Source organism: Anser brachyrhynchus (assembly GCF_964034855.1).
Source record: "Anser brachyrhynchus genome assembly, chromosome: 23".
NCBI lineage: Eukaryota > Metazoa > Chordata > Aves > Anseriformes > Anatidae > Anser > Anser brachyrhynchus.
The window spans coordinates 4,627,575-4,650,793 of NC_137716.1; the positions used below are offsets into that span (position 1 = coordinate 4,627,575).

Sequence of the window (23,219 nt, forward strand, 5' to 3'; positions counted from 1 at the left end):
GAGGGACACGGCCGACCTCTTTTCAGTGCTCTGTGGGGACAGGACAAGGGGCAGCGGCCACAAAATGGAGCCCAGGCAGCTCCGCACCAACACGCGAAAGAACTTCTTCCCGGTGAGGGTGACGGAGCGCTGGGACAGGCTGCCCAGGGAGGCTGTGGGGTCTCCTTCTCTGGAGATATTCGAGGCCCGTCCGGACGCCTCCCTGGGCAGCCTGCTCTAGGGAACTGCTTTGGCAGGGGGGTTGGACCCGGTGAGCTCTGCAGGGCCCTGCCAACCCCTACAGTTCGGTGATTCGGTGACTGCTGGCACGTGGGTCTCGCTCCCCAGCGTGTCTGGTGGTATTTAGTGCTGCAGGAGCTGCACGGGGAGCCCAGCTCACACCTCCTGCCGAGCACCTTCACCAGTCGGGGCCTGAGTTACAGCTTCCCTCCTCTCGGGGCTATTGCAATCCCCAGCAAAGGTCCCTGAGGTATCTCACAGGAGGGTTTTGCTAAATCGGGTTTAAAATCCTAAAAAAACCCTTCATTTCTTTCCTCAACCTTTTGTTAGATTATTATTATTTTTTTTTCATCTGCCCCTGATTCTGTAAACCCCAAGCCCAACATCCAGCTGCCATTTAGAAAAAAAAAAAACATAATCAAAGTAATTACCACCTCCACTTCAGACATTACATTATCAAGCTAACCAGCTACCCATTGAAGACAATTAATCTGCACATAGGCACCAAAAGAAACTGTCAGCAATTAGAAGTGGAAGCACACTTTTGTAGTTAATTGGGAATATTGCACCTCTGTTACATGTTTAATTAGTTGATGGAGTGTGTCCCTTCTCAGACATTTTTCTTGTTTAAATTGTACCTGGAATTCGTTTTTTTCCACAAACTTTTTTTTTTTCCGCCAGCAGAAAAAAAAAGGCAAATAAATAAACTGTGAGTAATCTGAAACCTAATTCTAGCTTTTCCTTGGGTTGCAGCTTATAGGGTGTACACAGGACTTTATAGACCTCCAAGAGATAAGGGGGAAAAGTTCTTTCTTTTCTTTCAGAGCTTCTATTTTATTTTCATTCTTAATCTGATTTTAAGGCCTTGCCTCTGCATTTTTTCTCTTCTCCCATAAATCTCATTTTCCCCCCGTTTCCCTAGGGATCATCAGGTGATGGAATGCTACAGCCTGGGAGCTGAGCAGAGCCAGTCACAAGTCACAATACATTCATTTTTACACTTATTTTTTTGCAAAGGTTCTAAATTTTATCTTTGCATAATGACGCTGCTTTGCATATCTATAGCCGCTTTCATCGGATGATCTCAGTACTTTCTACCGACTGTTAATTAAATCTCAAAACACCCTGGCAAAGTCAATAGGAGGGCTTTATTTGAGTAGTTTTTAGCTAATTAGACCAAGGGAAGGGTAAACTGAGGCAGGGGGAGAATGCTGAGGCATTACAGGCACTTGGATATTCACGGGACAGCACAAGAGGCCAGGGAAGCCACGTTAAAGAAGGCTGCTCTTTGCAGACCTCGCAGGGAACATCACTCGCTCCAACAGCTTCAATCCCTACGACCGAGGAATGAAACTGGGGCTCAGCAGGGTGTTAGGTGGGACGCTCCCTGCCCCACACAGCTGCATTCGGTAACCCCGGTACCCACAGGCTGCGTCCCACGTGCGCTGTGCCAGCACACACCTCTCAGAGCAGGGCCCAGCTCCAGTTTGGGTCCCGAATGGAAATCTCATCTTCTCTCTGGAAGACGCACAAGCGTGGTGTTTCTTTGCTTGGGGTCTTTGCTTTTGTCATCCTTGGCAACACTTCCACACGCTCTAAACTGAAAACACTTTTATACCCAGGAGGGTCTATTTTTCATCACCTCGGAGCAGCGCAGACCAAGAATAACGTTGCTGGAAGTTAACAAACAGACAGACTGGCTCGAGGCAAGAATCAGCCTGGCAGCCCAGGCCTGCTTGCCATGAATGGGAAACCAGCTCGGTGCCCATCCAAACCCAGCTCCCGCGCCACCGAATACGCAGCATGGGTGGCACATACGATGCAGTCTGCCAGCTCCAGCTAGCCTCCCTCCAGCTCCCGAGGATGCTGCTCTGCCAAAATAAGATCACTTCAGGCAGAAAGATCCAGCCTGCAGGAATTCAACGTGCCTGGGGACTGCTGGAACAAACCGCAACAACAAACCTGGAGTGAAGTGAGCTGGCGAAGCCCAGAACACCAAGGCAGCTGCTGTCCTTACCGCCGCCCTTGACAAAATCTTTCCTGTGTTATCCAACGTCATCGACTCGTTTGGAGCAACGCTGCAAGAAACGGGCACCCTGGCCACAAAGCAGCTGCTTCATTTTGTCATTCACTGCAGCAACCGAGTTGCAGCTCGGGTTTGAAAGAGGGAGAAAACCTCTCCAGCAGTTGAGCTGGTGGAAAAAATTTGCTTTCCAAGTTGCCTGAGGACAACCGCACGCTGTGAAAGGCAAGGGTTTGTGTGGGGGACGCTGTGTTGCTCTCCATCCTCTGGCAGGATGCATTTCAGCAGCCCAGGAGGACCCTGCTAGGGTTATGTCTGTGCTTGCCTCTTCTCCCAGGTCCAGGTAGTAGGCACAGCTCATCAAACACACCATCTTCTGGGGAGGGAAGCAAATGAGATGGATCACAGAAACTCTCAGTACCATTAGGTCATTGCAATTTTGAGCCGGCAGCGGCACAAGCCATTCAGTGCACCGGTGATATCATTTAGTACTGCAGGCCGAAATTCAAACGACGTTGAAGTCAAAGGGAACGTATCCGCCGGGCCTTGGATCAGCCTGCAAAGCACATGGAGCGTGTGGGCGCTTTCTCTTTATGCCAGGGACAATCCAAGCAAAACTCAACCTCCTTCTTCCTTCAGCTGAAAGAAAGCATCAACAGAAGACTGAATTTTTGGCCTGAAAAGGAGCCAAGTGCTGCTGAAATCTGGCCCGTGGTCCTTGCACTGAGGATAATGAGAATTACTGAAGCGCCTTTGAAAAGTGCCTTGAGAACGGGCCATCTTTGGTCCTGCTATAACACGGGGATGTAGGAACAGCCAGGCTTGGAGCAGGGCAGGTCTCCCACTCCCTTATGTATGCAGCAGAGAGTGGATATTTGGGACATCCCCTGGTCAGCCTGTCTCATTTAGTCCACAGTAACTGCTGCTGCAGGCAAAGATGGAAAAACACACCTATCAAATCAAAACCCCTTCTGGAAGCTATAGCCTAATCTGCTCAAAGGGAAAAAAAAAATCCATCTTGTCCCCTCCTTTAGAGTTTATCTTGTGCCCTGAAGCAGGACGACTTAATCTCAATTTCAAAACTCACAGATGATTTTAAATCCATGCTTCGCAACTCTGGACACTCTAGTAACTTCCTTTAATAAAGGGAAATCTCTTTGCCGGAGAGCTGCACAGAAAAGCTTGCCTGAAAGGCAGCCATGCTTTCGTGTGCTCGACCTGCTTTTGTCCCAGCCCGAGAAGACCCAGGCCAGTCGCAAACCCAGCACACTGGGTACACAGAGACAGCTGCTCAGCACAAGCCAGCTGCTGAGAGATGATAGGGGCAACAGCCCGCCGTGCCAAGGAGGTGGGGGGAGAAAAGAAAAAAAAGACTTCTTCAGGCTCTGATCCTGATTTTGTTTTTCTCGCCTGCTGGATCCTCCTCCCAGCCCACCCACGGCAGGCAGCTCGACCCCGCCGCGTGCTGTCTTCAGGCAAACAGCTGGGGAACGTGTGGAGCCGGGCAGGTTTTATGTACCAGCATGTTCTGGGGGGTTGCCAGCTGCTGGCTGCATCCTTCTTCTGCCCTCTTTGAAGGAGAGGTTTTTCCATGGCATAGAAGCGCGAGCGAGGAGAGCAGATGCTCGGGGACACCCTGAGCGGCTCCGGGGCCAGGTTGCACTTGTTGCTTCAGGCACCTGTGGTACGGGGCAGGCAGGATGCTGAGGGCTGCTGCCTCGGCATGCTGAGCACTTTTGAAACCCTGAAACATGCGTGGTTTCTTCGGGAAATGGAGTGGAGACCAGAGCAGATACCCCTGTCCACGTTCACCAGTGAACACTGCGGGAGGTGAGGGGGGTAAAAAGTGTCGCCTGCACGAAGCGGAGGGGATGGGAGCCAATGCAGGCTGGGAACACATCCCTGCCTCACAGCACGGTGCTAAGGCTCCGCACCAGGCCCCCCATGGCAATAAAACGGGACCAAAAGCCTAAGTACTGGAGGATGGAGTGTGGTTTTTGAAAGAGGATTATAAGGCCGAAAGCTCATGACCGCAGGGGCTGTGTTCGATGACTCAGTCCCTTCTGTCCTGCATCATCACACAGCAGCATCTGTTTGTGTCCTGCAGCCTCAGTAAATAATTCTCTTTTTTTTATATATTAGCACAGCCATGTCCTGCCTTACATGCCAGCTCTGGTACAGCCACAGGGCAGGGTATTAATTCTCTCTTAAGCTGGTGTGACGTTCTCATTATAGCAACCGCTGTCAGCTCCTCAGGGTTGTGCAGCGCTTGCCGTCGCTGCTGCAGAGAGGGCTCCTTGTGCTGTCCCGGGGGAGCTGAGCACTGCCCATGACAATTTGCCACCACCTCTCACGAGCTGGCCGCACGCAGAGAGTCGGCAAGGGACAGGGTGGGGAGGCACGACCCTGACTGTGAGGTCTACCAAGTGGGAAGAGGAACGGAGAGCATGAGAAGCCAAAAAGGGGTTGCGTGGGCATACCTTCACGGTGACGGCATGTGAAGGAGCTCCACTGTACCCAAAAATACCATGGTGGCAGGACCTCTTCCAGAACGCTGCTGGGACCAGAGAGCCAAGGAAGGGCCCATTGCATTTTGCAGGGAAATCTGTACGGGGAAAATGCCGGCTTGGCTCCATCTGGAAGGAATTAGCAGCAGAGCTGTTTGTCAGCTGCTTCCACACGAAGGAAGGGGCTGAGATTTTACACCACTAGCCACCCCCAGAATAAAGCCAGGCAGGCACGGAGATTTATTACACACAAACCTCCCAGGATTACAAATGCCCCGTGGAAGAAGACCTGCCTGAGAGAGTGTTTTTAACTGGCATGCAGGAACGGAGCAGCCTCGCCAAAAATTACCTCGGAGCATGGAAAATGGAGCGGATCCCTGGCTGGATTAAACAATGGCATCAGCAAATGCCCAGTTTGAGAGAGGGGGTGAAAAAGAGGAGTTGAGGGCCCTGACTTGAGGACCACCCCGGAGATGAAAGATGCTCACTTGAACTGCCGCTGAGCCCCACAGCTTTGGCTGGTGCCTACATCAAATTCAGAGCCCGTGGTGATCCCCCAGCCCGATCCGGTTACAAATGACTTCAGCGGGGTTTGAGATCTCAGCGAGTGGGATGCGGTCCCATTCCTCCCCTTCACCAAAGATGAGCCTGCATGTGAGAAATCGTCCCCAGAGACGGCGGTACACTATTTTCATGGATTTTTATACATTTTGTTTACCTGTTGCCAAATTGCAGGAGTCATTTTTATTCCTTTGTTGCTAAGTTTTCCACAAAGCTTTGCTAAAAAATCAAAATTGTGTTTGATACAGATATTGAGCATGTTTTGTTTCCTGACAACCACACGTAGAGATTCAATTTGTACATGCTTCTTGGTGACTATGTCACACTGTGATTGCTCACACATTTACTGACACAGCAGAGCTGGATGGAACCGTTTTTCCTGTTCCATGAGAATTTCAGAGACTAATAAAAACACCAATGGTGTTGAAACAGACCTTGATGTTTTGTAATGTGTAAAACAAAAGGGTTTACTATTTAATTAGCCAAATAAAACACAACGCCAGACCTAAAAGGACACTTTAGATTGTGAAACATGTCAGTATGGGAATTTATAACTATTTTTTCTTCTCCTGGATGAAAAGGATTTCAAGTTGGGAAAACTGCAGAAAACAATAGGAAGATTTTGACTCCTCAACAGTGTCAGTTAAAACAAATCCGGCATTTCTGTTGGAACCCCAGCCAGAAACTGCTAAACCAGCTCTAGCTGCTCTCACAGACTGCATCACCCCTTTTTCCTCCCAGATAAATCCTCTTCTCCCAACACTGTCAGCTCACACGTTTCCGTTAGAAAAACAGAGATAACAGCTAACTTCCCCACGCTGTGCAGACAGAGTAAACTTGTGATGCTTATTATCCTACATGCAGGGACATAACTTTCCCCTTGATCTTCATTAAAGGGAGAAGGGAAATTCCAGCGTTTCAGAGGCTTTGTTATGATCTTGAATACTACAGCAGCAACTAGAGAAAACATCTAGCAAGACAAGACAAAGGACAGGCTTCGCAGACAGGGCGCAGCAGCTCAGACACGCGTTGGGTCTGTGAAGCCGAGCTGGAGAAGTCCCAGCAGCGAGCCTTTCATCTGCCCGTCAGCATTCCTGCAGCTGGGAATTGCAGAGTCAGGAAAAAAAAAAAAAAAAGAAAAAAAAGGAAAAGGGAAGAGAAAGAAAAAGCAAAACCCACACTCATTCCGGCGGTGTAAACACAAGATTCGCCTCAAATGCAGATCTGCAAGCAGCTATTTTCGCAGCAAGGCGATGGGAGTCTCCTTTGGCCCAGCAGTCGCCAGCTGCAGCGGGGTTTGGTGGTGCTGAGCACGCCAGCCCCTGCCCTGCGCTGCCTGCATGCACCCACCCTCCCACTCCTTGAATTTTATACCCGCTACCAGGCTCTGCTCATCCAGACACTGCTCTTATCGGCCTTCTGGCTCCGCCTGAGTCTCTGCACACACATTTTTTTGCGTTGCACTGCCCCTGACGCACATGTGCGTGCCCACACACCCGTCTGCTCCGTACTGCACTCTCCCTGCCATCGCTTGCACATGTGGACGCATCTGTGGTTCACAAACACATTTCTGGTGCTGGCTACGGCGCTCTTCCCTTGCGTTCGTCAACAGAAACCTTTCTGCTCCGTGCACTCAGCGGTCTGATCGCGCTTTCCACACACACATCACCAGTGGACACATGAGCAAATCCCAGCTCCTTCTGCTGCTCCGCAGCCAAAGCGGGGCGGCTGACGGCTGGTGGCAGCAGGCAGGTGCAGAGAGGGAGAGGAAGGAGAGGAAAATACGGATTTTGAAGCAAAGTTTAGCTTCAGGGTTAACTGGATGATGAATGACGGCAGGTGCATGCTTAACTGCATCCCGCTAACAGAGCCCTTCTCCTTCCCTGCCCACCGCAGTGCCAGTGTAGTGGGGCTCCATCGCCACGAATGCTGTTTCAAGGTTACTTAAGCAATAAATTATGTTATATGCTTAACAGCCCCACCAGGAACACCCACCCATGACTTGCTCATCCTCCCCATTTATTTTCCCTTTGCAGATGCATGGCTGGAAAACTGCTCCAGCTTTCACCTCGTTACAGGGAAGGAGGAGCCATTTCCATCCAACAAGCTGCAGAAACAGCTACAGCTTGATAACTGAAATAACAGGGGTAGGATCCTCCACCAGCACTACATCTGTTTGCTCCACCAAAGTTTGGGGAGCTGTGCTGATTTACACCAGCCATGGATCTGCTCTCATCATCATGCCGGGCAAACCATCAGGAAAAAAAAAAAAATCTGTACAGGGTTCAGGCAAGAGGGAAAGACTAAATGGGATAGTGGCAGAACTGCGAGAGAGAAAATTGTTACAATCTTTTGCAATGCCACTATGTGCACTGCAAACTGCAGATTTAAGAAATGAAAATTTGTGGTCCTGATTCTCTCCCCCCCCCAGTTTTACCCACATCAAAAGGCCAGATCCCAGTAGACTCAGTCCCCCCTTTTCCTCAGCAATCCCAGGTATAAGGAGAAAGCTTCAGTCCTGCAGATGCCCTTTCATGCCCAGGGATGGACACTTTCACCCTAGCACTGAGGAGCAAAGGCAGTCTCATACCTCACGTCACCTTGGTTAGAAGCACCTAAACCCAACACGTCTGCTCCTGTACCCCACTGGTACCAAACACGTCCTGGGGACTGCAGCAGCAGAGGGCTGGGTGCCCCGTCCTTCCCCGCGATGCTGTCTGGCTCCACGAGCAGCGCTGCCCGGCATGCCCTGCCGTCAGCCCTTAGCGTGCCAGATGCCCTTGTAGGCAGCTGCACGCAGGATTAAGTGCAGCATGTTCAAACCATGTACAATTACGTGCTACTGTTTCTCTGCTGCAAAGAGATGGAGGAGCAGTGGAGCAGCAGTTATGGTCTCGCATTAGTAATTTCCAAAGGACAGTTGTGTGGCCACTGTCCGTTACAGCCAGGGCAAATGAAGATGAATGCAAGTGAATTTGGATGCTCCATATGCCTTCAGTTCATTTACTGCAGGGAGGCCTGGATTACAGGAAACATCATGAGAAAATCTGCTAGAGGAAAGCAGTTACTGTTTCTACCTGAATCCCAGAAAATAACGTATTCAGCTGGAGATGAAAAAATCAGGTCACCTGAGATTTGAGCCTTACCTAGCCCTACCTCTCTGTTGCTTTTCTGCAGTGGCTCTCAGAGCACTTATCAGCTGTAATCCCCCAAATGGGAGATGTGCAAGGGAGCTACCAAGAAAGTAAACCACAATGAAAATGGGAATACCATCAGGAGCTGTCTCGGAGGAATGCAGTGCCACCATGTCCCACCACCTTCACCTTGTACAAGGAGAGGCAAGCAGAACACGGAGCTACCAGGGACTAAACCCTCAGCGTCTCAAAGAAAGCTCCAGAAGTCATGAGGCAAAACAAGCTTCAGGGACATACCTGGAAATTTGGCCTGAATTTCAAGGTCATGTAGCAAACTAGCGAGAACAGAACCCAGGTGTCCTGAGCATGATCCCTTTCTACCCTAATCAGCATGGCCTCACATAACCATTGGAGCAATTGGCTTATTTCACAGAGTGACTTACAGCTGCTATTGTAAGCAGATCCAGTCAATATATTTATTTTCCCTTTGATATACAGCTACAATAGGAAGCCATGCATGAAATTTATTAAACCTGGCTAATTTTCTATCAGTTCTGCGAAATATCGATTCTATGCATTCACTTATCTGGCTCAGCCTCGACCTGGAAAGAGAATCATTTAAAAACAACAAAAACACATCCAATTCCTCCAAAACAAAGCTAATCCAAGATGGCAAAGTATTGCTGTTCTCATGGGCAGAGCCCTCTGATCAATTGAGCCAAAGACAACTGTGTTATTTAGGAGCCATTTGCAAGCTGGCAAATTAAACATGATTTTTATTTTTTTTATTTTTATTTTTAAAGGGTGGGTATGGGGAAGAAACAGCAGCTTTACAGTAGCAGTAAAATATCCAAATGATTTTCTTTTCTCTAATAGGGCCAGATTCTGCGTGATATAGGGCAGGAAAGCAGTACAGAAGGATCTGCCATTCTCCATCTCTCACAGCCCGATGCAGCACCAATATTTTGATGTCTCCCTCTTGAGTCAAGAGCACACCAGGCCTCCGACAGAGTATGGTGCAGGAGCCTCGCACACAGTGCAAGCAGGGAAGAGGTACCCCAGCGATGCATCAGCAAAGCTTCATTGGAGCACAAGCTCCTAAACACAACGGACTGACGACGCTTCTGAAACCAGGCATTTTTTGCAGGTGTCTGTCTCCTGAAAGCATGACAGAAAATCCTGTCCAGTGGGAACATCTCAAGCCTAACCCCTGACTCTCTGCTTTAGAGCATTTGCATAGTAAAATTGTAAAATTTTCCATCTTTAAATCTTTATGCTTTACCGATGCTCAGCACAAGCAAACCGTTATTGTGCCTATATTGTGATGGAAACCAGCAATAAATGCAAAGCTGCTATCTAAAACAATATGGCAACATGTTTTACCACATCAATCCGAGGGTGCCTACACTTGGATTAGCATGTCAGGCCAGCTTTCAGCGACTTCCTTTGGTTTAAACTTAACCTGCTGCTTCTCCTGTGCCGTAGGCTGCTCGAGACCAGCTGCGAAGCATCATTGTACAAGACAGAACATATGCACAAGTAAACAAATTAAGGCTATCTCCAAAACAACAGGCCCCTGGCTTCCTGGAAGAGCTGCAAAAAGAAACTTAATCAACAGCAGCGGGTGAAACGGTAAAGGGGAGGAGATGGACCTCTGCTAATGAAGGCGATGCTCGCGGATTGCAAACGCTGGCTCGCAGCACGTGAGGAGGGGCTGGCGGGGTCAGCGCCGGTGACACGAGATGCACGCAGAGCCTGCAGCCACGCAGGCTCCAAGGAAGCGCTGGTCTTCACAGAGCAAAGCAATCACTCTAAGCACACATAAAAAAGGAAAATGAGGAGCTGAGCAGGGCACAGGCGCAGCCTTGCCCCTGCCTGTTGCAGCCGGGTGAGAGCTCAGCTGTCGTGGCCGCGTTAGGGTTGGTACCGTGGCCTCTCCAGGCCTCCCTGGCTCCTTCCTCGGGGGCTCATTAATGGTCTGAAGTTGCAGCAGCTAAATCAGTCGAATATCAGGACAGTTAAATCTCTGCACACCTCTGCGCAGATGTTTTGGCGTCAGTTTAAGCCTGCCTGCCACTGGCTTCACCTTGCATCTCTGAAACAAAGAGAGCCGGCGTGGGAAAATAAAAGAGCAGAAACCTTTCCCTTAGCTTCCCGGCTGCAGGCAGGTCCCTCTCCAGCTCTACCCTGGCCAGGTCTCTGCTGAGCTGGGCATCCCTGCCTGTTAAAAACCTCTGCCTTGAACCAACGGGCCCATCTGGATTGCGGTTGCTTACAGTGTGTCCTCTCGGGAGCTCATGCCCAGCAAAATTAAACCACAGCAAATCTTATTGCAAAGTGTGATACTTTAGCATCGAAAAAAAAAATCCATTAAAAAAACAAACAAACAAACCAAAACAAACCCTCATGCGCACACCTGGCTCTTTGCTCATCTTCAGCTTGCATTTTTATGACCAGCTAAGCCTCCCTTGTTTTTCTCTTACCCTGAAGAGCCAGGCAGTTAGCATATGTTCTCTTAGCAAACCTAGTAATCCTCTGAGATACCCTAGAGCCTCTCAGGCCAGTTCTCACAGCCTATCTCCATGCTCCGTGAGCCAGAATCATCTCCCCTTGCCAGAGCAAGCTGCTGGAGAGACAACTGGGAGCCCCAGCTCCTCCTTACCTCCGGCCCCAGACTGAGAGCAGAGTCTGGCGCTGAAGTCTAACACAAATCCCCCGATGTGATGTCAGGGCATCTGAAAGCACGAGCAAACTGTGCACAATTTATTTGGGGTTACGTATGCTATCACTGGGTCAGAGCTGCTTTACTTCAAGAGAATACAACAGCTGCTCATGGATAGAAAACCCAAAATAGGCCAGTCTGACTTGTGGTGGGTCACTGTATTTGCCTGCTCACAGCCTGGGGAAGGACCCAAACACCCTCCAAACAACCCAGCCAGGGGGGTGCGCTCCCACCCGTCATACACAAGGTTAGTACTGGGCAAGCCTGAGTTTGAATGAGAAGCTATTTAAATTTAACGTGGGTGAAAAACAACTCACATCTAGCCAAAGGCTGAAAGGTATAAGCTGCTCCATTATGGCATGCACCCTTGCTCACGAACACAAGCTGAATGGATAGGGGAGAAGTTTCCTTTGACAGGTGTTTGCCCACATAGAGAACTACCATGGCTTACCGTCACATCTCCAGGTCAAACAGATGTTTCCTTCCAGATACAGATGTGCCAGTGGAAGAGAGCACTGCCCCAAGATGTTCTTCACTCCCTCCCTGCCAGATGTTCCCAGGCATACAGCCCTGACAGCTAGCAGAGAAGTGTTTAAAACAACTGGCTGATTTAAGACAACTGTCTCCTTAATCCTGAGCAGTTAGAGGTTGCTTTATAACTTAAACTACAAAGGTTTGTATAGCTAATTTATTATATTTTTGAAGCCACCTTAATGTAACAGTGGAGGATCTGCTGTTCATCTTCAGCAAGGCAGAAGGAAAGCTAGAGTCACACTCAAGTTGGAAGAAATAAGAAACATGTAATAACCTAGGTCTTATTACTGCACAACTGAAATCCCCTAGAAGCACATGAGCCAAAATCAGTGTCTTCACGACCATAGAAGTGGTGGAAGTTCATTGCTTTTTCCACTTCACAATTTCCCCCTCTAGCTGTAAGGGCCCAGATATGGGACTGAAATTTGAAGAAGTCTACAGGAAGGATCAGCACCTCCATTTGAAAAGAGAGAAAAAAAAAAAGTAATAAAAAAAGCAGCATAGCTCTAATCAGTAACCAGGAAAGCTGCAATTCTTTATTTCTGAGCAGCTTCCCCCTGTCAGCACACCAGGCCCAGCGAACACTGAATCCAAAGTGGCAGAAGAGCCCCTCCAGCTGAGCACCTGCGTCGCGTCCGATGGCTTCCCCATGCGCCACCTCACTGGAGGGCACTGACACCAACCACCGACACTGTCGGGGCTGGCAGCAATAAGAGGAAATTGGGGTAATTCTTCTCTGCCAGCTGCTTCTCGGTGGCAACATCTGCGCAGATCCCCAAGCATCGCTGCTGAGCACAGCCAGCACTCCTCCCCTCTCTTAGCACCCTTTCTTTTTAGCCCAGCATCGTCTCCTCCTTTCCAACCTTCCCATCTCAAAGCCCAGCTCTTTGGTGAAGTAACAAGTTCTCCACTGCAAGAAGAGATATCTTTAGGCCATTCCCTCTCAGCAGGAGGGGAAATCCCAGCCCATTTTGTGTTGCAAGAAATCCATGATACCTACAGCATTTCTGCCAACTCCTGGAGTCTGAACGAGCTGTGTCTTACTGCTTTTCCAAGTAATGCTGGTTTTCCAACTCCTCTTCCATGACAAACCAGCATCAAGGATGAGCAGGGCAGGTCAAGCAGCACAGACCTGCACAGTGCTTGCAAAAGGGGCTCTGTGTCACTCGACTATTAAATCCTGACGTGGGGATGTGTTGGCTGTGGTCTGGCACAACGCTTTAGAGATGGTGAGAGCCTCGACGCAGAGCTCTGTCAGCAGCATAGAAACCCCACACCTGCCTCGCAGTAGCACTGTAGGAGGCTGTCGGTGCCTTGCAGGGCAGCTGTCACAAAAAAAGGGGGCCTCTGAAGGGCTGCACTGGCTCTAATCACGCTTGAGCAATGTAAGATGGCTGAATCTCTACTGTAACTATCCGGAAAATAGCTGCACTTGAAGAGAGTTACCTTTACAAGATGGACCTGGCACGTGGCGGTACCAAGCAGTGATTCAGGGCTGATTCTGGCTCCTGTTGCACTATCTCACTCCCCAAATCCAGCAATTTTCAAATCTGGGCTTTTGCTCAGGTCTCATCATTCATCAGCGGTGGATTGCGGGAGCTCAACTTCTTTCTGTAAGGCAGCGATTCCATTTTCCTCCGGTCTTAAGCAGCTTCAATCCATCTTACTGCATTACAGAGCCCGTGCTGATTGTTCTGCTGTAGTGGGTAATAACAACTTGTACTTTGCAGATTACCCCAGGGAACCTCGCTCCCAGCTCTGCCGTACCGCCAGCTCCGTGGGGCGGGCACACAACTCTCTGCAGCACCCCCAGAGAGGAGGAGCGATGGGGATACAGGAATAAACACAGAGAGAAATTTAGGCAAGGGTTTATGCACTGGGAAGTCATGGACAAGCTAAAAAATGGTTCTGATGGTCAGGGAGAAATCAGGGCGCCTAGTCCTGTAGGTGCGGTTGCTCCCAGGTGAACATTGTGGGATGGGGAGAAGGTTTTGGGGAGGAAAAGTGATGAAAATAGGACAAAAGTGAAAAGAAAGATCAGAAACACCCAGAAGAGTGTGCACCCTCATCATCACAGCATAGCCTTGCAAGGAGAGCAGGATGGAGAGCTGCTGTGACTTTGGCTTCACTGGAGCACCATGGAGGAGGTGCAAACTGGGTTTGTAGCCATGAGACGGGCAGAAACAGTTTTTTGCCCATCTCTGCTTTTTTTTTTTTTTTTTTTTTTTTACAGACAAAATCCTCTGTGCACCCCACAGGGAGAAAAACACATTCTACCCCATGAAACAGCTTCCTCTGAGCTGCAGTTCCGCATTGCAAGGCACTATTGCCGTGATGCACCAGAGGAAGAAAGAAATAAATACGGAGGAGGAATAAAAGTGAAGGTGAAAAGATGGAATCTGTGGAAGAGCTGTGAGAGGAAGGTGGAGGCCCCACCACGGGTACCCTGGGCAGAAGGAGGGAGAAGCTTCCGGAAGGTGGCGGCAGGTCTGGGCTGCCTGAGGCGCCCACCAAGGGCCTCCCCCTGGGGACAAGGGCACCCCAGTCCCAGGTCCCTGTTGTCCCCAGCATGTGGGACCCTTTCTGGTCCCCCTTCTGTGTGACCACTGTGCTCTTGTGCTTCCAGCTGGCCGACAGCGGCCATGGCAACAGCACCAGACCAGGAGGCCTGGCTCTCGCTGCAGGCCTGGAGCTGCCCCTCATGGAGGGCGGGATGGCGGCCAGCCCCCCTCCCGGCAGTGCCCAAGCAGATTCCTCAGCCCTCAGCCCCCAGTGTCACAGGGCTGAGGCCCCTCATGCTTGGCGAGGTGGGCACAAGGCCACCACCAAGGCACAAGGCTTCAGGGATGTGGCAGCAGGTGATAAGGAGGTCGAGGGAGGGTTCACTGCAGCCTTTGTCACAGAGGTAGGTGCCAAGCTTCAGAGGAAGATGGGACAGGCAGAGCAAGGGGCTGTTATCCTCCAAGATAAGCGCTGCTTCTGGAACAATGCTGGTGGGAGCTCTGGCTGTTGTGCCTGGAGGTGCTTCACCTGCTATCCAGACCTTTATTACAGCCTGATCCTGCCCGTCTGCAAGGTCGCCAGCTTCCTGGTCACCATGTTAACAGGCATCCAGATTCTTGCGAGATGCGTGAAGAGGTACCGAAGCTGGAGGTGGAACAAACACCAGAGCAAAGGACAACATCCAGAGATGCCCCCCAGCGAGGTCTGGAGGGCCGTCCACCACCCTCAGTGTGCCATCTGTCTGCAGGCGTACAAGCCCCGTGAGGCCCTAAAGCTGCTCTCCTGCACCCATGCCTACCACAGCAAGTGCATCGACCTGTGGCACTGCGCTCAGCCCGGGAGCAAGACATGTCCCCTCTGCTTGCGCAGTGTGACCGCGGTAGCGCTGATCCCCCTCCATGCACACAACAGTGAGTAGGAATAACCCAGGAAGGCTCATCCAAACTGCTCCCTGGAAAATCAAGCCCCCCCCATACACTCTCCTACTGTCTTCCACCCCCTCCTTGCAACTCAAACTCCAGCCAATGCCTCTTGGGAAGCATAAACACAGCACTGGATTAAAAACAATCGGAAATGTGCGGGTAGGGAATAAAGACTGAAAGGACAAATGAAGTATTGAGCGCATATCCTTGGCTCTGCCCGGTTTGGATGGACTTCAATCTAGAAGATTTGTGAGGTCCACAACCGCAGAACAGAAGCAGCAGCACGCACTAGCTCTTGCCAAGCCCGTGGATGGCCTGACTTGAGGTTCCTCCTTCCACTCTGTTTCTGAAGCTCTCACTCCTAAAAGCCTGCACAAACAGGTTTATTCCAACGAAGGGTCCAATTACTGCAATTAACAGGTAACTTTTAGCACAAAGCCTAGGTTGATGAAACAAGCACTCTACATTCCTTTTTCTTTTTTTCAACCATATAGTTTAAAAAGAACAAAAAGCTGCTAAATGGAGAGGATGTTTTTGCTTTATGTCCAAGATTTTCAGGGCATTTTGCCAAAAGTAGAAAAGGCAAGATGATATTGCCGGCACCAGTATCTAATAAAGATGATGTCTCCCTCCGTTGCAAGGCAAACAGCTGGAACTAGAATCCATTTCCAGACATGGGTACCAAGTTGCAATGGCCCAGATTTGCTCAACTGCCTTTTTTAATTGTGAGCATTAGCCGATTATGGGTACTTTTGTAGCAGGTCCATAAATCACTGCCTTATAATCTTCTGTATGCATTAGGGCCCAGATTATCATGCTTGTACTAGGTAATAACACAGAGGAGAGATTGCCTGGACCCCTGGGAAATCCAGGAGAGACACCTGGCAGAGCACAAGAGCACACGACGCTGAGACACGTGTAGGGAATGGCGCACACAAGCAGGGCTTGCAGAGCTCCAGCAAACCTGCTCTCCATTCCTCTCCCACTTCCCTTCTCACAAACAACAAGGCACAAAAACTTTCCCCCCACACACGACTCCATTTCTCATCTACCTAACAATGTTTTGGGTGGTGACTCTGTTTCAGCTATCTATTCAGTAAAGACATGGGTCATTCTTTCCTTTGATCCTAGATGAAAGGAGGTGGTTACATGCACCAGTTTCTAAATCAGCTCCTAGCAAAAAAAAAAAAAATCATTAACTACAGGGTGCAAGTCTGCCTTCCAGCTAGCTTGCTGCAGAGCTGGGGACTTGCTCAGTCAGCAGGAGGGTGGAAGCATGTCCCACATATCTTTCTTTAAAAAAGAACTGGGAGCACTGGGAGCAGAAAGGTTTTCACTGGAAGGTCACTAGATGGCCCCAGATCTTCCTTCACAGCAAATCACTGGCATTTCACTCCATGAGCCTGGTCCTCTCTAATCCTATAGCACAACCCCAGAGGAGCGGCATGCCCTGATAAGAAGGGCACCGAGCTAGAACCAGGGATACCTGCCAAGATGTCTTGAGCCCTGCATTTAACCCCACAATGGCTTTTTGTGCTCCTGGCCTTTGGCTGTTCAGGGCAGCGAGAGTCTGCTCTTTTGTCTGTACAATGCCACTGCCTGTGGACCTTAGAGACCGACCTAATACAGATAAAGGACAAGAAGTCTGATTATGTACAAACTCACATCATAGCACTGCCAGGCTGCTCTTTTCATGCTGCAAAAACCTCAGAGAAAAAAAAAAAATCTAGACTTATTCTCCAAGTTAAATCAATGCTGGATCAGGCACCTGTAATGAATCTTTTGTTGGAATTATAATGATGTCCACATCAGTCAGTCTTCTTGGCATCTCTGTTACAGTTTAAGCTATTTGGGCAGGACAAGGGTTAGATTGTGCTAGCAGTTATGTGGGGTCTAAATCAACACCAAATTCCTCCGGATTTAGCAAACCTTTTTTCTGTGGAGTACAAGCAGAAAGAGGAGATAGTTTTAGATCCCTATTCCTGCATGAAGTCATAGCCCCGAAGAAGGAGCATAAAAGAACACGGGGACTTCAGGAGTGGTGGGGTAAGTGATGAGTTAACAGAGGTAAATGGTCTTTTCCTTTCTTCTAGCTTGGATCTTTGTTCAAGTGGTAAAATGGGACCCGTTCCCTGTAATTGCTCTGCTCTTGCACACAACTGCTTTCTCCCACGTGTGGCTTGTTGACATTTAAATAAATTGCAATTATTCTGACAAAGTAGATTGCAGGGACTCCAGAGGAAATGGGTCAAGAATATGTCCAGGAGCATCTGCAATGTATTTAACAGATGAATGTTACAGGGGTAGGGTGCAACGAGAAGGAGAGTTCAGTGCCGGCTGTAATGAACGCAGCATGGGGCTGGAGAGGCCTTCAGGATAGCCTGGCACAGTCCCACACACGTGTAGGAAGTGCAGCTCAACCTCAGCCAGCAGGAGCCAAAGCCTCCAGGGCACTGGTGATGAAGGAGGCAGGCAGCAGCGATGCAAACAGACAGCACAGGGGGGAAACCACAGAGGATAGGGCACCACTTTGGCCCTTGGATTGAAGGCCACCTTGGCCTAAGTTTTTCTAAAGCCCTCCTCTCTGGTCTTGTCTGTATCCTGTTCTCCTCTTCGTCACTGTCCAGCCTCTTCAAGAGGATCTGTACTTTTACCCACAGCTCACTTTGGGGTACTGCTAGGAGTTACTGAGATCCAGGCTGGACACTAACACCTGATTTCTCCTTCTATCCAAGGGCTTGGTGAGGGAGCCGCTTGGTGAGGGAGCCAGGATGGCTGCTTATGCCTTGCTGATACAGGATATAAGAAATGGCGCTGGAGCAGCCAGAAGATAACCGTACACAGCCAGAGCTGAAGATAGTACAGCATAGCATCTGCACAGAAAACAACGGGAATCCTTCCTTAGTCCCACATGTCAGAGCTCAAGTACAGATGCATTGCTCCTTGTCCAACCCCACAGACAGACCTGCCCCTAAGTCAGGCAGCAGTGACTGGCAGTACATAAAGCTTCGATCTGGAGGCAAAAATAGAGAGCTGAGTGCAAGTAAAGAAACGAGGATGATGGATGCCATCACAGGGACTGTAAGACCAAGCCAAAAATGAACCCTCAAAAAGTTCTGCCGGTGTACCTCCATTTTCTTCATCTCATTGTGCTTCAGAGTCTTTGGCTTCAACCCCCTCCCCAAACCTTTCCCTTGTTTTTAAATGCAACAAAATGCCTCCCTGTGAGCGTAAAACTCTTTAGATGAGGGGAAAATAAAATCAATTTGAAATCACAGCTGCTGGGAGTCTCTGGCACACACACACACTGTCTGCTGACATTTTCTGTAGCTCTTTTCCCAGTGAAATCTGTCTCAAGCAGAGCCCAAGGGGGCTAGTAACAAATCAGTTGCCTAGTACACAAGTGATTTTTTTTTTTTTTTTTTAACTTTGGGTCCAACACAACTGCAATGGGAACCACGGGGCTACTCCCAAGTGGACTGTTAAACAAAAAGGGTTGTTTGTTAAAAGGTACAGGTTTTTAGGGATTTGTGGTTCAGAACTGACCTGGGTTCACTGCATATTCACTGCTAGTTTGCTCCGACAACCAGGAGAGCTATTGCCTCCCCATCAGGCTGGTGTTCCTCTGGGCACAGAGCACTCACCATTGGAGGTGGGAATTGCCTGAAAGATGAGAGCTGCGTTGTCGCTCCGGGAGGAACGGACAACACTTGTCCTCATGCCTTCCAATCCCCTTTTCAGCTATTTCACATCATATTTTTACATCGCTCAAATTTTAAATCTGTATTTATAGCTAGAAGCTAAAGTCTTCCTTCAGTCATTTGATTCCTGCAGGTGAGATTTTAAAGTGAATAAGGTAAAAGCTCAAGCACAAGATAGCAGTCCTCCCAGGCTCACCCACCCCAACAGGAGTCCTGCGAGCTCAGCCCCAGCAAATCTGGCTGCTCATCAGGTCCCTTGAAGGTGGATCCGCTCTCATAGAAGTTTGGCTAATGGCAGAGAGTGAGGCCACACAGAGATTTTCAACTTCTGCTAGCAGCAATTTTTGACTGACAGTTAGTGATTGACTTATTTCAAATGGAAAAAAAAAAAAACCTTCTACCCTAAGCAATTTGTTTGGTTTGGTATCGGTTCAAAGATTATGATTTTAAGGAAAAAGAACACTTTCAGCAGACCAATTTGAGCTGCCACGTGCACCTCCAGCGGCAGATGGTGGCCAAGCCTAACAGCTCGCTCCCACTCTGCTGCGTTTTCCAGACACTGCTTTGGCCACCAGCACAAAGCATCCCAGTCTGCAGTGGGCACGGTGCTGGTGGGGAGGCTCGTTCATTCTACCTGCGTATCTACCAGATGAGAGAAACCAGCATCCTATCTGTACTCAGAGGGGGATGAAACCAGAAGCCACATGCATGGAGCAGACCAAAAAGGAAGGGGAAAGAGTGGTTTAAGCACGTTGGCGGTAATGCCACATATCCCTGGTATGGAACACAGCGACCAGGTGATGTCACAGACCTGCAGATATGATGTAAGGGTGCTGCTTAGCAGCTGGAGACAGCAGAAGAGAGACGAGTTGTATCCTGGGAACCACCAAACCTAAGAAGAACCAGCAGAAACTGTTTCATCTCCACCCTGCTGTGGCTCCAAGTCACGGCACAGTGGTAACAGCCAGCTGGGATAATTCTTCTGTGACTGTCTCTCACAATTTTCCTTTGGGACTAGCCTGGAAATCTGTTTTCAGAGCTACCCAACTGCACTCAACATGAGTCTTCAGCTCCAGCTCCTTTACTTTGTGGTTGCCACCTTCTTCCACGAGGTTGCCGTTGCAGAAGCCTTTGGCCACGTGGCTTACAATGACAGCTCCAAGTGCGTTGTGTACAAAGCCCTGCCCGCATGCTTTGGGCCACAGCTCCCGGCAGAAGGGCTGGCAGGGTACCTGATGACGGCGATACCACCAAATGCTTGCCACGCCATAGAGAATCCTCCAGCACCAAGGAAGGCCTCAGAGAAATACATTGCGCTCATCCAGGGGTGCGGCTGCTCCTTTGCTGAGAAGGTCCTCCACGCCCAGCAGGCTGGCTACCAAGCTGCTGTTGTGTACAACGTGGATTCGGAGCAGCTGATCACCATGACGTCTGATGACAAAGAAATCCAGCAGCAGATTGAAATACCATCACTCTTCACCGGAGAATCTGTCTCCCTTCACATGGAAAAGACTTCGCAATGCGAGAAAGGGGCATACATCAGACTTCTACCACCCAAATACTATTTTGCTCCTTATCAAGGCAATGCTAAAATGCTGCAGGACACTCGCATCATGCGGGACATGTTCTACATCATTATCACCACTATCTCAATTATGGTTGGCATAAGGTGGTGCAAGAAGGCTCGTAAGATAAAGCTGTGTACTTACAAGCTGGGAGACAAGCACGAGAGCTGTGTGATCTGCATGTCAGAGTACAAGGAAGGGGACCTCCTGAAGATCCTGTCCTGTTCCCACGCTTACCACTGCGGCTGCATTGACACCTGGCTCCACACCCAGACCGGGAAGAAGACATGTCCCTTCTGCAAGCAGCCCGTGAACACCCACGGGCAAGGTGAGCTCCTGCTAGAACAGGCTCACGAGGATGTGAATGAGGAGGAAGTGAATGAGGAGGAAGAGGAGGAGGAGCGGGGCCAAGAATATGACGCGTTCAGAGAAGAGTATGAAGATGACGAATATGGAGATGGGGAGCAAGACAATGCAAGCTCAGTGGAAGGGGAGTGCTTTAATTCTCTGGAGAACAGCACCATTTGAGCTGTGAGTTGGATAAGTTATCATTAAACCAAGGAAAACTTCCCCTGTGCTTTCCCTCAGCTCCTGCTCCAGGCTAGCTTTTACTGGGAAGCAAGCAATGAACACTGCAGTTTTGGCTCCCTTCCCCGGGTCCCCCACCACAACAAGGCATAAAATCCCAGCTGGAAATATCAAAAATTCCTTAAGCCAGGGCAACAGGGGAGAAGCAGGGATTTAAGAACATCAGGTATGGGAGCTGGCTTATGTCTGCTAGGAAGCTTCCTCAATTCCCTCCCCAAATACCTGTGCATGGATACACAAGCACACACACACACTGAATCTTGCTTTGAGTGTTGCCCAAAAATCCCAGGTGAGAACCATCCCGTGTATTGCAGAGAGCACGAACCGCTTCCTAGCCTGACAAGCCACAATACAGAGAGGAAAAAAATGTCAGGTACTAAGGCATAAAGCAAGTCCCTTCCCGTTAGGGGTAAAACAAGGCCTGCAAGCCCCCAGCACCTCCTTGTCACGCCGCACACTGACACACGCTGTCCCCACGCGTCGGGTGGCTCAGCACAGCCCACCGCAGAGGGTAGCCTGGCCTTTAACCGCACGGGTTGAAAAACTGCTCCAGAAATATTGAGGGCACTTTAAACACCATCTCCTCAGCCGGGAGGTGATGCCAGCGGGAGGTAGAGGTCTTTACAGCAGGATTCACTTAGTGGAGCTGGGTAGATGGAAAAAGAATGAAATGCTTCTGAGCGTGGCGTAATTGGCTGCGTTTGCCTGGTGGCTGGCAATCTCGCACGCTCGCAGAGGCTGACGTGACAGGTACATGCAACCTCCTGCTACCTAGGTTGTTCCAGGTCATTATCCAAATGTGCCTAAGCACCTTAAGGGTTGCTGGATTGATGTACTAACATGATGCAAACAGATCTTCGTCTCTTCTCCAGATACACCAGGCACAGTCATATTATTTAGGCGGTCTGAATGCTTTCCCAATCCCGCTTTAAAGCACGAGCAGAAATCAGCACCGGCTCCGCAGGCTGGTACGGGTGGCTCTAACACCCACTGTGGATGGGGCAGCCAGCCAAGTCACAAACTGCATATGGGGATACAGAGCTGGAAACGCTCACAAAACCAATATTAGCATTTAATCTCGTGTAAAAGAAAGCCGTAAAACCTCTTTACTAAATGCCAAAAATTAAGGAAGTGAACAGCTCTAACATACTGTGACCAAGACATCAAACCTTCACAGCTGTACAAAGGCTAACCTCCCAAATCAAAGGCTCTGCTCTAAACATAAAACAGTTATGGCAGTACCCAGAAGTGTGCTGTCATCAGATCTATCTATTAGGACCATACAACAACAACAACACAACTAGGGCCAGCAAACAATCCTACAGCCTTGAAGTATTTTCCTATTGAGTGGCTACATTAAGACTCCGAAGACCAGGATTTAGAAAAGACTGTCGGGAAAAAATCATGCTGCAGAACTGAGAAGCATGATCTCTGCAATACAGAAATCTTGGAGACTTGAAAATAGCACCTAGATTACTTGCTTATCTTGAAAGTGTACACATCGTATTTGTGTTAGAGTGGGCTGGGAAAAATACGTGAATACATGGGACTTCCAGAGACAAGCTGGACCTGGCTCTGTCACTCCTGCCATGGGGAAACCGGGACGGCTTCAGGTGGGATCAAAAGAGGAAACTGCAGTTTCAGAATTTCTTCTGCAGTGGAGAAGTTCCAAACCAATTTCTCCTGGAATGAAACATGACGGCGTTTCCAAGGACTTGACAGAAACAAGTCTTTCTGCAAGTCCTCTGACTGAGCTGTTTCATTTCATTTGTGGAACAAATGGGGAAAAATGATTTTCGAGTCACTTCACAAGAAAACTGCCCTCCTCTGCAAGGTGTGCAGCCTCCTGGGAGCCACAAATCACTTCCACTGCTGAACGAACCCCCTCAGGGTGCCTGAGGAAGCAAAGGCAGTCGTCTCCATCTGGGGAAGGAGACAGGTCCTTCAGAGGGTGATTAGCAGCAGGAAGTTCATTTAGGTGCCTTTAATTGCCTTCTGGAGGTAACTCTCCTGTCAGCAGCTCTGAAAAAGACAGGACTGGCTTCGCTGGGCTGCACAAATGTCTTCATCCACTCCTCAGCATCTGGAGCTGACCTCAAAGCTCCCTGGGTCCGCAGGCCCTGCGGAGGTAGCCGGGTACCTGACCCCAGCACCCTAAAGGGAAGGAATAAACAGAAGGATGTCAGCAGCGCTCCCAGCTCCTGTCTCAGCACACTCACTGCCCTCGTCCTCCCTCAGCT

The 23,219-nt window shown here is 49.5% G+C and overlaps 1 protein-coding gene across 1 annotated transcript; it reads left to right on the forward strand.

Annotated features, from left to right (window-relative positions):
- Positions 1 to 15,126: 15,126 nt before the first annotated feature.
- LOC308182070 (E3 ubiquitin-protein ligase RNF13-like) lies at positions 15,127 to 22,511 on the forward strand. Its single transcript, XM_080566103.1, has one exon. The coding sequence runs from the start codon at positions 19,885 to 19,887 to the stop codon at positions 20,917 to 20,919; it is 1,035 nt and encodes a 344-aa protein (XP_080422229.1). The 5' UTR covers positions 15,127 to 19,884; the 3' UTR covers positions 20,920 to 22,511.
- The last annotated feature ends 708 nt before the right edge of the window (positions 22,512 to 23,219 follow it).